A 16,306-nucleotide genomic window follows, 5' to 3' on the forward strand; every position below is an offset into this window, starting at 1 on the left:
GGCCACAACGGGCACAGGCACAGCACTCATCAAGAAGTGGTGCAGTGAATCAGAACACTCAATTCCCTGTTTGGGAGGCAATCACATTTCTCATAGTCCTAGATGCAAGAAGTACATTCGGAAAGTGATTCAGAGTGTATTTTTCCACAGTATTATTTATACCACACCACAATGAGTACTAGGGAACGAGGAACAGGTGCACTGCATCAGCCAACAGGAATTATACTACAGTACTCAAAGTCTTTCTTCACATACACGATAACATATCGTACTAAAAGTAGTTAAGCTCTGTCTAGCTCCATTTAGCTCTAACTAAAATTCTACCTTTTTTTCGTTCACAGAATTTCTATGAACAAAGAGAGGAACTTCAATATCCTTCCACATTCTTCACTCCTCTTCAGTATTATTTCACTGCATCACTGTAGTCCCTGTTCAAGCATCCATTTTTTGCTTCTAAGCTATACTTACAGTTTCTAAATTTAGGCCAGAAGCTTCTCTTCAGTATTTCTACAACGTATATTTGGGTTCATAAATATCACTGAAGTGACATTGTAAAAATAGGAAATATTTCTTTTCATATTGGCTTTCTGTATTTGACAAAAAGGCCACAAGGTTTAAGGTTGTGAGGTGTTTTGTTTTGGGTTTGTTTTGGTTTTTTTTTTTAAGATCAAAAAAGTATATTAAAAAAAAGATTTTCTTGAAAAGTGTGGAAATAACAGCAACTAACCTAAGCCTAAATTATATCTCACTGCTGATGAGAAACCAAAGTTTTAGATTGAGTACTTCACTTTACTATGAAAAGGACTGGGGTTTAATTGCATTTGTATCTAGAAGGAACTACTGGAGAATCAAATTTGCCAGATTGTTTTCAATTTAAAATGCACCTAACATCAAATTAATACAAGTTACCATAAATTTTCAATTTCTTCAAGTGCCCCTTGAGAAACAAGGAAATACACAGTCCAACAAGTGCAAGATGTGCCTCAGCTGCTGTTACTGAAAACTCTCTCAACCTAATCTTGAGTATTGTATGTTCATGCAATTTTATCTCTAAAAAGTTAGTATATTCTCCAAGGAAATTCCTGATTCAGAGCAGCATTTCAAACTCAGTAAGAGAACGCTTCTTTATTTCAACATCGAACAACATGCCTTTAAAGAATGGCTACATTTATGAGTTTTCTTGAAAGAATAATCTGTCATCGTCCAAACAGTTTCTAAACATTTTCTAAAAGTTGCAGAACAAAAGCTGAAGAAAATTTTTAAGCTGTATAAAGATATATTTTCAGAAAAAAAGTTACTGACTATAAGATACCGTTTCCTCTCAGATCTGCACAGAAGAGCACATTTGGTAGAACTGGTAGGGAAAGATGATCTACGTGACTTCAAAAGGAAGAGTGACAGGAGGCACAGATTTGTGTGCTCTATGACTTTTACACTTGTGCTATTCAAAAAACACATGGAAATTACACTTGGGAAAGGAGAAAAATGAACATCTGACTACCCAAAACCCATCGGAATTACGTGTATAGTCTCTCTTTAATGTGTTAATTTTACAGCAGCGTAGCATGGGGAATAATTTACTCTACTTTAAGGGGGCAAGAAACGAACTATTATCTCCTATACTATCAAACATGCTGAGAGATTTTGCAAAAAGGAATCGCCTTTGTTCATAGCAAAAATATTCCTATTATTATAAAACAATTTCTTAATAACCATTTCCCTTCAAAACATTCAGGGTTGTTCCTTCATATTTAAAAACCGTAAACTATAGCCACATTTACCTATAAAGTGTAAGCTTATCAATGATGAACCATGCGCAGTGGTATCACCACTTTAAATGTATATAATGCCAAATATCAAATATTAGGTAGTATTGTCTCATACACAATTTTAAATTGCTTCATGTTATCCTGCTCCCTCAGCGCCACTGAGACATCCCCAGGTTCTATCCTTACTTGGGTAAATGCTATATTCAAGGTTCCCTCACTTCATCAGCACAGAGGGGGTAGACTAGAGGCAGTGCAGGAAACAAAGCTGAGGGTTAAGAGATCACGTACCCCAGAGATAAAAGTAAATAAAAACCTACCTTGATGAAACTTTAAGCTGCCTACAGTATAAGATGATGTCAACTGGGAAGTTAGGACTTGATCATCTAAATTCTAAGACTTGCTTCAATAATACTATGACATTTGGATAATATCATGACCCTTTTTTTATACTACTACTAAGAAAAGATTCACATGATCTGGCCTATCACTAGAGGCCATTCTTGTACAGCAATAATCAATCCATAATCACACACAGTGAAATTCCTTATTTCATTATAAATTAAATATGTGCACCTATTGTCATTTTAGCATTAGAGTTATTTTTCATATTAATGGAAACTTACTCCATTCACAACAGAATACATAGAAGTTATTCCACATGGCAGATGTCCCTGGGGAGCAATCCTCCTAGAGTCCCAGGGACACAACTGGCTTTGTTGAATATGGCTCCCATACTTAACTCTTAGGATTAAAGTATTCAAGAAGTACTTCATTGACAAGAAGCATTTGGAGCTTGACCTTCCCTTACAACCTACCATCATCTCCTTACCTGTTTGGAACAAGATGCAAAAGTTATCTATAGTAACAAACAAACTGTTTAAAAAATTGCCTCCTCAGCTCAAAGCATCACTGACAAATGCATACAACCAGTATGTAACAAAGACCAGACAACCAAAAAAACCCAGGGAGATACTTCTGAGGAAAATGTATCAGACTTTAATTGTTAAAAAACATGTATGTAAGATTCAATATGTTCTCTTCCTCAGTTAAAACACTGCATGCTGATTAAAGCTAGGCTAGATCCTCTGACTTCAGTAACACAGATGGACATCAAGTGCACAAAACAAAGCAGGAATCAATTCCCACTTTACCCTACTCTCTCCAACACTCACCAGAAAAATAAAAATAAAAAAATATCCTGCTTGACCTCTCCAAACTCCTCAAATGTCCACTAAAACAAATATAGCACACTTGTAGCCTTCTCAGAACAACTAAATTCAGATAACTGCACACTACAGGCTGAATTGCAACTTTGAATGTTTTTTAACGAAGAATATGCAAGTCAACCAATCCTTTTCAAACTACCTCTTTCAAAAGTAATCACTCAGTAGCTGAGTACCAAGTAAACTCAGTAGCTTCAGCACTTTGTGTTGTGATAACTCAGCATTGCTAAGAATTTTGAATCTTGGCACTAAAAAAACAAACCCACCAAAAACCAAACCAAAACACCCCCAAAACCACAAATCAAAAACAAACAAGCAAAAAAAACCCAAACCCTAAAAAAATAGCCCCAACCCCCCAAAACCCCAACAAACAAAAAACCACAAAAAATACACTTTAAGTTACAAGGGTGAGGTAGGAACCCAATTCTTCTGCTATGCATTGAATGCCCTTATGCACTAAAAGCAACAGAAGTATGACTCAAACAATTTAACATCAAATTTACCTGATGATTTTTCAGGCCTAATGACAAAAGTAAAAACAGGCTAAAGGGAAAAAGAACAAGAATACTTACAAATTTATAACCTTATCGAAGTGGTGTTTTGAGCAAAATTGCTGGCTGCTCTTGTCTTGTTTATGCTGACTCTGTCCCAGCTGAACAAACCTGTGAAAAGCAATAGACAGAAGAATAAATCAAAGAAATAAAAGAACTAACCCAAAAAAATTCATCATATGAAAGAAAATGGCACCAAAAAATGAGTCTTTAGGTCATGTTATATAAGTCACCAATCACGATCTACCTGCCTGGTAAGTAAGAGGGATTTCTAAAACGTTACAGTGAGTGTATGTGAGAACTCAGCAGCTCCTTTCAGCTTGAAAAAGATTTGCCTGTTAATTGGTGTCACCTAGTATGTCATGGGATAGAAACAGGCCTCCGCTCCTATGAAACTGGCAGCCCGCTACAGTCAACTTCCTATGTCTTTTTCAAAGCAATCAGTCAGATGAATAGCCTATGGGAAAAGTCAGCACAAGAGATAGAAAGCCTCTCAAGTTTCAGATTTAAGTCAGTCCTCAGCCAAATTCAATCTAGTTTATTCAGCTGAAATGCTGTTTGTCCAGATCGCTTATTTACAAGCAAAACCTTTTAGACGAGTTCCCCCATCTCCAAATATTTGCTGGAAGACACTGAAGATGGAAAATACTCTTATGGCTTTTTTTCTTGGCAATGAATTGGAGCAAAATTAAAAAAAATAGTTAATCACTGATCTTATTCACTCGATCTAAGAGGAAAAGTCAGAGGGTTTCAATACATGTATATGCAGTTCAATTTGTTCACTCTCCAAACATCTGAAAACAGAAGTAAGTGTTAGTTATGATTTAACACTTTAATTTTCTGAGGCAGGGGGGGTTTCTTAATAGTTAGCTTCCATTTAGCTAAAAATAGTCCTATTTGTGTATTTCAGAAATATTTACTACATTTTAACAGGGGACAACTAACAGTGCAAAAGCAATCACATGGAAGAGCGTACAAGAGACAAAGGAACAATACATTCCTAAACAACTTATTGTGGCTTTTCTTTCTGCTCCATTCAGACCCTATACTGCAGAAACAAAAGCCTCAGAAACATGCAACATCACTTTGGATGCGAAGGAACAAATACTTACGTTTCTAAATAAGAGAATTATAAGTGGAAATTAAGATAATTAAAATCTAGTACAGGAGCTTGCTATTGAAACAAGCTTAAAAAAACAAATCAAGCTAAACTAAAGGTGTAAGTATTTTTATTAATTGCTTCAAATTATCCAATATTCTGAAACAAACAAGGCCTAAATTAACACAAGCAAGTTACCAGACATCAGTAAGATACCATGCACAGTTTATCTGCAGTACATATCCTTAAATTATTTGAGGAACCTCCTTGTCCCTTCCAGTCTCAACCAAACTGCGCTTCTGTGATTTCTATTTTGATGAGAATTAACATAAGTTACCCCCAGCCATCAGTGAAAATGGGCTGAACAGATTCAAATTACTTTTCATTTGCATAGAGACTTAATATAGATCAGTTGACGTAAAGTAATTTAACCTGAGGCATTTTAAATCTGTGAGTGCCTGATGCTAATAAAGAAAAAAATACATAACATGTCCAATGATGTCAAGTAGAGTCATGACCATATATCTCCATTTCCCTTATTACAATAATAGAAAAAGACTTGAAGTGAGAACTGTAATCATACTGTGAAATAAATTGCTGCTATTTTCAAGCGATGTACATTGTAATGAAGGACGTCAGTACAATCTATACTTTCCACATAAATCAGCACATCAGACCATAAATAGCACTACGTCTTGATAACTAAAAGAGGTAAGGAATTTATAATTGTTATATTTTTAAAACCTGCATTGCTTGAGGGAAATTAAATAAATGCAAGCTTTTTTTTGTCCTGAAAAGGATATGAATAGGGACCTTCAAAGCCCCCATGGAGTTTACAGTGCTACTGTAACAATAGACTGAATGGTAGGTCAGCCTAAGAAATTGTAAAATGGGAAGTAGTTCCAATTCTGGATGTTACCACAGAGTTGCTCATCTGCACAAAGTGACTTGTAGTAGACACCAGCTCACACTGTGCCATTTCCAGAACAATAACTATCCGGTGTACCAAAGGGTAATTGTCAAATTGGCATCCATTTTCTAGAGGTTAACATAAAGAACCAAAAATTAGAGGCACAGGTGAAGTCAAAAATTTCAGAAATAATGAGAAACATCCTCCTCAACCCTTGTCAAGTGTACTATCTTCAAATTACTCAGCATGTAGGAAATAGGTAGAAATAGGAATTTCAAAGAACCAAAGAGTGCAAGAGAAGTAGCTACTCCTAAAGAAAAATTAATAGAAAAAACCTGTTAAATAAAAAGGAAAAAAATAAAGCTTTGAGAGGATTAATGAACTAAGTCAGGATTAATCATTACATATCAACAAATGAGAATGTATCATTGTCGTGGTTTAGCCTCAGATGGCAACAAAGAACCACGTGCCGCTCGCTCGTGCCTTCCTAATACAGGAAGAATCGTAAGAAAAGGCAAGACTCTTGGGTTGAGACAAAGGCAGTTTAACAGAACAGCAAAGGGAACAGGCAAACAACAACAACAACACCACGGATAGGGGAATATACAAACGCGATTACGGAACCGCCGCTCCCCCGCCGCTCGCCGGCCGGACCCGGGCCGCCCCAGCCCGCTTTTAAGCAGCAACTTCCTGCCCCCTCCCCCGGCAGCTCAGGGTGGGCGTGGCTCACATGGCATGGAATACCAGGAAAAGTTAACCCTATCCCCACCGGAACCAGGACAATCATAGTGAATTAAAACTTCCCTCACATTGAAGAGGTTTCAAGTATAACTGCTATTACATATTAGAAAATCAAAAAAATGCACACAAGCCCATTTCAATGCATGCCTCACAGGTATTCACTTCGACATACACAGTGTTTTTCTGAAATGATGTATAGTTTTCTTAAGCCCCTTTTCCCAAACTCCATTAATTCTACATTCTAAGTGGGTGTTTGAAACATTAGTTTATTAAGCTAATGTAATTGATTTGCACTCCTGGTGTCTTGGATAAGCAGTTGCTCTCTTGGCAACAGCACTGTAAGTCTTCAAAACTAAGACGGTCTTCAATTTGGATCTAAATTTCTCCAACTGATCTCCAGTACTGAATTCCCATTATTCTGTCTAGTTTTCAAAGAAAAAGACTGCAGTTTAGGAAAGAATCTCCTCCATCAGGGAGTTACGTAACTTTTCAGTTCAGTTCTAGTTCATCTATAACTGAAATTATTCTAGTTCAGTTTTGGTTTGAGTCAAGAAATTAATTTGAGCCTTTTGAAATTTTGTGATTCAAGAAAAAAAGATTTGAACCAGGTTCTTTTTGGCTCCAGTGTTATTGTGTGCTATTGAGGAGAGAATTTGAGAACAATAGCATAAGTGCATGTTTTTTAACAATGGCAACACGTAGCCAGTGCTCTGTGTGGGGTTATGGCAATTCAGAAACAGCATTCCCAATGCAACGGAGTCACTGCCTTTCGTTGGAGAAGCATACTATTAATTTGCTGTTCGCTCTTGGGGAGCTGGTAGTTCATGGCTCCTGTGGAGCAGTGACCACTGGCTGGTACAGGATAAAGAACAAGTTATCCTTGATTAGAAGCAGAAGCTTTCGTGTAGTCAATACTGGGAGGCGATAGCTTGATGCTTGCCCACCAAACTCCTACCTCCGGCTGCTCACGATGAGGCAGCAGCTCCAGGCTCCTGAGGAGAGCCTGCCGGCGCTGTGCAGCACGCTGCCTCACATTGCAGCAGTTTACCTCAAAGTGCAGGAGCTGAGTGAGAATTTGCTGGACCACCCAAGGAGCGGTAGTTTGTCTTGCACCATGCTCTGACTTACTCATTTCCTGTACGTACGGTTTGAATGCACAAAACCATTTATTAAGAACAAGTGGCAGTACGATGCTGTTCTACATGCAGCATAGAAGAGCACATTATTACACAGCCTGCATTTAGTGCTGTGCATACAGACACACACGCAAACCCGCACACCACGTACATTTGCATGTCATTATTTCATGAAACTCTGATAACGGCAAGGGCCAAACTGACTTCTCCCTCTCCCGAAACTTAAAAGTACAAATATGTGTCACTTAGATATCCATGCTTCTACAGCGTGAGGTATTCTGACCTCTTTGCTCAGCTTTTCTCCTCACAGTCTATACCAGACTTAGCAATGGTCTCCCTGTCTCCCTATCAAATCCACAATTTTTTTATTTCAAGCTCAAAAGACCAAGATGTTTCAAGAAAAAGGCTGAACAGTATTCAGAAAAATAATTGTCCTTGAATGCCAAAAGCCACACAACTATTTAAATTTGAGTAAAAGGTAACAGTTAACACGTACCTCTACAAGACATTATGTTAAAAAAAAGACTTCTGTTGTTTTGTATGCATTGTTACAGAAGAGGCTATTTCACTTATGACTGATTTGAATTAGCGTAATTAGCATAATTCAACATTTGAAAAATGCAAAAAACACAGATTACATAGCTTAAAACCATGAAACCACTCCTAGTACGGAATTTGCTTATTCATTTCTAGGACTATAGTAAGTGACAGGTATTTCTGCTGATGCATCTTTCATTCGATTTAAGTTCTAAATTTTGCATTGAGACATCTGCGTAACTTCCACTGAAACCAGAGCTGACAGAGACTTCCAAAACCAGTTTGATTTAAAAACCAGAATAGCATATATAACCAAATATCTCTAAGATTTATAATTTAAATAAACTTAATCAAAGGCAGCACTTTGACAAGCTGTATTTAACTAGCTCCAATTATCTTTTACTGATTACCACTGGAAATTTATCTCACCTAGCATATATTGCAAGATCATCTTCTGAAGGAACATCTGAAAGATTGACTCCATACACATCTTTTGTCGATTGCACTACATTCTGGAACATAAGAAGAAAGATTCAGACCGAGGATACAGTAACATCCAAGGAAAAGTTTGCTTTTAAGCAAGGAATTCTAAACTTGAAAATAATTTCTAAAGAGCAGGCAAAACCAACCAAGTTTGTCATATACATAGTAATTTTAGCTTGCGCATGTTGTTTTTTTTAAACTAAAAAATAATTTATTAAAAACATTCTTCAAGACATTTGTTCAACAAGGAAAGAATTCTTGAAACATAATGTCAGATAAAACAACATATTAGGATAATAAATTATATTTATAGGACATATAATGACGTAGGTATTAAATTCTGTTCTGTGTTCAAATTTAATATAGAATAAATCATACTCATCCCACATTTGCTCTCACATTTCCTGCTGTCAATTCTGAAATAATTACAAACTTCAGGTTGAACAAAACTATTTTTATTTTATACATTACACAATCATGTCAGTCAACTATAACAAGGAGCTAACGCACATGCAATACTTCACGAACTGTGTCTAATGATTCAGTGTTAAACTGAGGGCGTTTACTGACGAGACACACGTGACTGCAAGTCAGTCAACTATAAAAATAGTTTTCTTTTAGTTCAAAAAGATCCAAAGTCAAAGAAGAACTTCGGAAAGATATGTCCTGACCAGAAGTATAAAAGCATTTTATTGTTAACTTCTGAGAGATAGGAATAGAAAGGACATAGCAGTTGGGGTTCCACCCTACCCAGCCCCATAATCGCACAATTTTTCTCAACTCTACCGTTGCTGATGTAAAAAATACCAAAATTCAAATCCCTCACCAAATATCCTTGTTTAGCTAACAGAGACATAAAATAGAATATTTGTAAGCTTAGGCTTTTAAACGCATTCTTCCTTAAAGTTTCTTTTTTAAGTTAAGCTTAACTTGAAAAAGAAAAAAAAAAGTGTCTGAAACATTTCTATGGTTTACCTGTTCTAGAAAGTAGACGTTTATTTAATCAACTGGACAACTGGATATAGTATCACCTTTTCCAGTCATAGTTCTTTTGTTTCTTGTTACATTATTCAGTTTCGCCATCAAGTTTTTAAACCCTCCATTACAGGTTTTCTTTTTAAACTTTTACTACATGTGTAGACACAACAAATAATTGCCATTTCCAGAGAAATAATTCCAAAACATTTATTGAAAAGCCTGTATTTGATGCTCTGCTTTTTCCTGGTAATGGAAAAATAACACTTCACAAGCTAAATGAAGATCAGCTGGTGAGCATGTTAAAATCTGATGTCTAACACAGTCCTTAAGACTACTGATTTTTATGTTTGGTTTCTGAACAGAATGTTTCCATAAACATCATACCCTCAAAAATAATGTATTTAAGAGAAGCTTTGTACTTTTGAAGAGAATAAACAAATTTGCAATGGTAGGCAGACATTAACGACAACCCAAGTTAATTGCTAATGTAGTAATTCAGCATAACCGAACAGGTAATTCTTTTCAGCACTTTTAATTTTAATAAGCAATGACACAAATTAACAACGCAAATTATGACTAAAATCCAATGCATGAAAAGGTGCCAATAAAATGGAAAATACTTCATGTGCATTACTAAAAGAATCAGAATAGCTCGCCCAATTGTAAGTCATTCAAAGTCAATACGATCTTAAACTATATTTTCTGTTACGTGCATCTTTCATTTAAGCATCTTAAAAATCTTAAAAAGATATCTTTGGTCTGAGTATTGAAGTGTGTTCAATACACAGACAGGAAAACTGAAGTGAGGTAACTTGTGCAACGGTAAGAATCAAGAATAAAATTTCAGGTTGGATTTCTGTTATTAACCCTGTAGAAGCAATCTGTGTTGCTGGAAAACAGGTACTCTTATTCAGAGATAATGGAAACTTTTCAGATAAAACATTGTGCATAAGCAGAAATAAATGCACTTGTACTGACATAACAATTTGAGTTGTCCAAAATTAATACCTTTGATTGTCCACAATAAATAACTTCATAGTTATTTTATTGAAAATGCTTCATTTAGGTTAGGAAGAAGACAGTGCTGTATAGAGGGCTGAAAATCCATTATCTGAGAACAACCAACCCTAGGCTAAAGAATAAATGTAATGAAAATTTGAATTGTAGCAGAAAAAAAAAAGACAGTTCTATTCTCTGTTGCCTATTAGGCACTATATTTTATACTGACTAAGGTCATAGATACTGAAGTTTCTTCAGAAGTGATAACATGTACAAGCACAACACTGTAACCATTTAAATTAGCTGTGACTAAAAAAAAAAACCCAAACAAACCAACCCCCCAAACCAACATAATTATTTTGCAAATTTGTATAATCTCCATTAGCATATCCTTTTGCTAAGACATTTTCAGTGGTACCCAAAATGGATATCTACAAGAAAGAATTTGAAGACATGTTACATGAATTAAGAAAATAGATATTTCCATAATACTTCATACAAATTAATATTTTCATTAAATTAGCACCTAAGGGATTCGAACAGAATTACAGTATGCTAGCAAAAAAGATAAGTAGCACACAACTGAGAATACACATTCTTTTAATATGACTGTGCATTCACGATTTCACTATTATCCTGCCATTATCTTCAATTTTAGTAGCAGTAATAGCCTAGAACCAACGTGACGAAATTATCATCCAAGTTTTTTTGAGTTAGTTTACTTTCTTTTTTTTTTTTTTTTTGAAATGTCAGACCATACAATTATGAAACAGCAATTTAAAAGTCTTCACATAAATCAGGTTGGAATTTAGCCAGATTGAACATTAATTTACAGTTATATCCACAGTGGTAATCATTCAGAAGGAACAGATTTCTAATTGAAAGAGGTGGTGCTCAGGACCTCAGAGCTATACATGTCTTTCATGTGGCTTGCTCCAGATATTAGCTCCCATGGACTAAATGTTGATTAGGTAAGTAGATCAGGTACATTCCCGGAGAAGCACCCAGGAATGCGGGATTTAGTTTCATCCAAACGGAATCCCATTTGTATGCTGCAAGACCACATCATGATGCAAGCCAGAACATGGTAAGGACCAATGATCAGAAGTGCACTACTGCTCTGAATTAGCACACTAACATATATGTATTTTATGGTTAATATTATGGACTACACCTGACCAGAGTACCTTTCAAATGCCATAGGTTTCCAACAGTATTTTTCATTTCTTGAAAATGTTATTTTTCTGTTGTATTTCACTATTACATGACAAGAATAATAGCAAAGTTTTACCATCAGTTTTGCTAATATCTACACAAAGAAAATACGTTGGATGCTCTTTTCGCTTAATTTCTCAGTGCTTTATTTCTGACTGTTCCATAACATTTACTGGTTCTTTTAAGGAAATGTAAATTTTAAGTCCACAATTAGCCTTCTTGCCTACCACAGTCATTTCTTACCTCTGTGATTTTTGTATTATCTCCTGTATCAGTAACCTTTACTGGAGTTGAACGCTGAGAAACTGCACCTTCATCTTCTTTGTCTGTCCCAGAATCATCTTCAGAACTACTTGAAACTGCTTCCTCACTTGGGGGTGGTGGAGCACTAGCAGCTGTTTTGCGCTGCAGCACGGTTTCTTCTCTATTACTTTTGTTCCTATTATGAAAGGCAATGTGTATTTATGAAATCAGCAAGATAGTAACAACAAGTATTTAAAATTCCTAATTTTTATTACAATCTTACTGAGAAAAATGAATTCTATCATCTGGAACAACTTATTACTCATCTTTTTAATCCCCCAATTGATTTACTGTTCATCAACCTCTTCTTATTCCAGAGCATTTCAAGAGAGCTCACAGGATTAAATGCCAGCTTTTCTCAACCAATTCTCTGACTCGTTACTTAAATCCCTCCCCCAGAGGGACTGACTGATGAAAAGGAATAAAAATTAATTGAGGCATATCATCTTTGGTTTTGACCTGGGGAAAAGTTTCACTTTCTGATTAACATTATCCACTCCACTTTCTTATTCTTGGGCCCCAAAATGTTAATCATAATGTCACTTTTTTCCCTTCCTTTTCCGTACCTCTCCCCTCAATTTAGTTCTTTAATCATCAACATCTCCTTATGCAGCATCTTTGTATTTCTTACTCTATAAATTCTAGTCAATATAAAGGGCTGCTTTAATTGTAAAAATTCTTCAAGATACAGCATCTGCATTTTCATAGGCTAGCAGCGGGTTTAGCCGTACAAGCTCTGAAAGGTATACGTTACTTTACCCATCAGAAATTGTACCACCCTTACATCCTCTGTACCCTTTCCTACTGGCCACAGAAGGGTATGTGGTTGCAGTTTCCCCTCAGACACTGTCACAATCTTTCAGGGACTCTGAAGGAAGAGGGACTGGAAGGCAGGCAATGAATATGTTTACAGGCAAATCAGTTCTGGAAACAGGGAAGCAACATCTCCTTGCTGAGGTGACTGTCTGTACATACACTGACACTGTGTGTGACTTACCCTGAAGGAAGGCCCTAGAGGAAGACAGCAGCATGCTAAGAGGCTTTGACAACAGCATGTTGTTTGGTGCAAATGCTATTTTGAGTTGCAGCTCTAGTGTTCTCATCAGCAAAGGCATGGAGGTCACCAGTGTCACTTGAGGTCTAGCGGAGCACACCATGACTATCACAAAGAGTTCTGCCTTTTACAGTCAAACTCATACAGCAATTTATCCCTGTGGCGAATTAGCTAACCTTTACATGTTTTAGGTACACATATAAACAAGCAGGAGAGTCCTCCCAAAGGTTCTTGATGTGAGAGCATACCCCACCCTCAAGGACATTAATATAGCAGAAGAATTCTTACAGCTGTAACAAACGCCTTAAGGGAAAAACAACAAAGGTAAGTTTAATTTCCAACCCAGCAGAAACTGACATGTCCTTAGAAATTTACAGTAAGTTATGAAGACATACTGCATTCTTTTTAGAGAAAATTAGAGTTATCTTCCCTACTTTTCTAAATGAGGTGAAGGTTAAAAGAAAAGCAGTCCTTTCTGAAAGGTGAAGTATAGAGCAAGTAGCCAAACTCTGATATAAATGATATCCCTACCCCTGACACATACTCAGAAGAAAGCCACGATCTAATTGTCCTAGGGGACCAGAACACTTATAGACGAGAACAGATCACCAAATCCTCCAGAAATGTCATAGAGGTCAAAAGATGATGACAAATGTGCAAGGCAAAGATACCACCTCTACCACGGGCTAAATACAGGGAAGGTGACTGAAGACATCTTTTACCCCACTACACAGCCAAAGCATGGGAAGCCTTATGAGCAATATCCAGGGAGTCCTGGAACATGGCTTTGATCCAGCTGATCTCGTAGCAAGCCCTAAAAGTCATAGTGGAGAGCTTGAAGCAAAGTGCCGGAGAAAAATGTGTAACAGTCAAGGATTTAATGAAATGTCTGGACAGAAATTAGTTAATCCAAAATCTGACATTATACCACAGTGGAAGAATAAAGCTTATCCTCAAAGGTACCCATAAACTCACAATTCTTAGCAGAGGTAAACTGTATAACTGCTGAACAGTCTTTCTGCTTATTCCCAGGGAACATCAGTAGCATGAAATCAGGTTCTACTAGCGATAAGCATAGTCTGCTCTCAACATTTATTGACAGTGAGTCCCTCAGGGTCAAGGCCCAATGGATGTTATTTATGAGACAGTCAAATTTTGTAGCTTTTAACAAAATGGCAAGTTTTCAGAAGAACTCATAACGTGTAACAGCACAGGTTTAGTCATTACTGACAATTTTTTTCTTAATATGTGGTATCAAAGAGAGAATGAAGTGGTTCAGAAGAAGAGTCCCCATAGGCCTTGTGTGATAAAGCAGACCAAAGACAACAATGGAATAAATGAAGTAACAAAGCAAGTCCGGGGTGCAAAACCAGATAATTTGTCCCAATAACTGAATTGTTTTATATAATTTCATCTATAAATATTTTTAATAACATTTTTTATCAAAAACTATGCTCAGATCAGATTTATTGCTGTTTCAGGATATGTTTTATTTATTCAAAATTTATTAATTTATTTTTAAAAAGACAACAATAATATATGCATTCCTGTCATCTCCAATGGAGAAGACAGTTGCCACTGGTACAAAGAAATGATCAAATTTTAACAACCTCTGTATCTTTATTCTAGATAAAATTTTCTCATGTGTGTCACTTAGAGGAGTAGAAGAAAACAGAAAAGATTTAAAAAGTCTGAATAAAGAATTCACAGTGTCAAATAAAAATCACAAATTAGATATGATTTTCAAAGTGTACAATTCCACAGTATAACACCAATGATTTTTTTTTCCTATGTAACAGAGAATATACTACATAGGCATACACACAGAGTTTATATATTTGCATTACAATTTCACTATTATTAAACCAGAACAAAATTTAATATTTCAGACTTACCCCAACACTGATTTTCCAGTTTCTTCGGGTTTACGAACAGTAAACGGACTTGGATCAATCCCCACATTCTTAGGCATAAAATCTCTGTCAAAATAGAAAGGAAAAACTGTTCATAAGCAATGTTCAATACATAAAATTTTTAAATTTTATGGAAGAATCACCTCTAACATCTACCTTACAATTAAAAAAAAAAATCATCATAAAAAGAAATATCAAGTTCTAACTTCATCATTACAAGTTAAAGTCATGTAAAGATAAATACCAAAGTATTTAAAAAGCTTTCAATTGCATTATTTAGTTGCATAACACAGCTGCAAACATTACTACTTGCCAAGAAGCCTAGAGCAATGTGCTCCATTCCTGTGCTGAAGAAGCACTGTAACACAGCTGCATTGTTTTCAAAATGCTGCCAACACTCAAATTGGGTCAAAAAGCTACATGAAACATAATCTGCCCAGAAGTCTTTAGCTAAAGTGTGATTAAAGATTATGCCTACAATATCCAGCTGATTGCTGCCAAAAAAAAAACAAAATAAAAAAAAATTGTCTGGCCAGCTGTGAGAACCTGATGAACTGAAGAAAACAACTGTAACACAAAAGCAGAATAATCAGAAAACAATTGTTTTGAAGGTAGCCTCTCTGATCTAATGAGTCCACAGAGAAAAGCCCACTTCACAGACTTCAAGTGCCCAAACTTTTGACACCCCATAATGGAAAATAATTGGAAATTTAAGTGCTATCTTAACAGATTTTTTTTAGAGTTGCATTTCCATTTTAGTATTGTGATTTAGTTTCTAGAAGTTTGCTAAATTTGAAGCTTAAAAAAACCCCAAACCCTCAAAACCAACACCCCAGAAAAGCTACAGTGTTACACAGATTTAATGAAATAAGTCAAATGTAACTTTAATTCACACTAAATCAACTTCCAGTTAAGGATTTATAGTCCCAAAAGATCCCAATATACCGTGTAGAATTGGTCATTGCCAAGCAGAAAGTCTCATCAAAACTGCTCAACTCATATGGCCGGAAAAACTCATTGTGGATATCAATTTCCTCTTCATACTTGTGGAACTTCTTCACTGTCAACTTGTGCCTGTTTTCAGCACATGTCACTGGGGAAAATAAGAAAATAATCTTTTTACTAACAGATAGTGACTCTGCAAAAATCTAAACAAACACTAGCCTGCTTACCTAGGCACCCTACCAGGCATTTTTCTACAGCCATACCCCCTCTAAGATAAGAAAATATGATATGAAGAAGATGATGCACTACACATCTTTAATAAATATGCATTAGCAATCACCTTTGATTTCCCTTCATGACGACAATTCCTAATAAAACATGCTCCACAGTATCCCAGAGAAATAAGACACACTAGCTATAACCTGTCATCTGCAACAGGACTGTAACCAC

The 16,306-nt window shown here is 36.0% G+C and overlaps 1 protein-coding gene across 2 annotated transcripts in view; it reads right to left on the reverse strand.

Moving 5' to 3' along the window:
* Positions 1-16,306, reverse strand: part of FIG4 (FIG4 phosphoinositide 5-phosphatase) — a 70,090-nt gene that overhangs the window by 18,842 nt on the left and 34,942 nt on the right. The window contains exons 16-21 of one of the 2 annotated variants that reach the window (XM_054195288.1): positions 15,857-16,004; positions 14,894-14,977; positions 12,942-13,084; positions 11,885-12,080; positions 8,396-8,478; positions 3,601-3,654 (exon numbers count right to left, since the gene is read on the reverse strand). In XM_054195288.1, the coding sequence (XP_054051263.1) occupies positions 11,923-12,080; positions 12,942-13,084; positions 14,894-14,977; positions 15,857-16,004 (533 nt within the window). In that variant the 3' untranslated portion in view covers positions 3,601-3,654; positions 8,396-8,478; positions 11,885-11,922. Of the gene's footprint in view, positions 1-3,564; positions 3,655-8,395; positions 8,479-11,884; positions 12,081-12,941; positions 13,085-14,893; positions 14,978-15,856; positions 16,005-16,306 lie in introns of those variants that run through there. The other variant, XM_054195287.1, reaches the window with a different exon arrangement.

The sequence above is a fragment of the Rissa tridactyla genome, chromosome 3 (assembly GCF_028500815.1).
Source record: "Rissa tridactyla isolate bRisTri1 chromosome 3, bRisTri1.patW.cur.20221130, whole genome shotgun sequence".
Classification (NCBI taxonomy): Eukaryota; Metazoa; Chordata; class Aves; order Charadriiformes; family Laridae; genus Rissa; species Rissa tridactyla.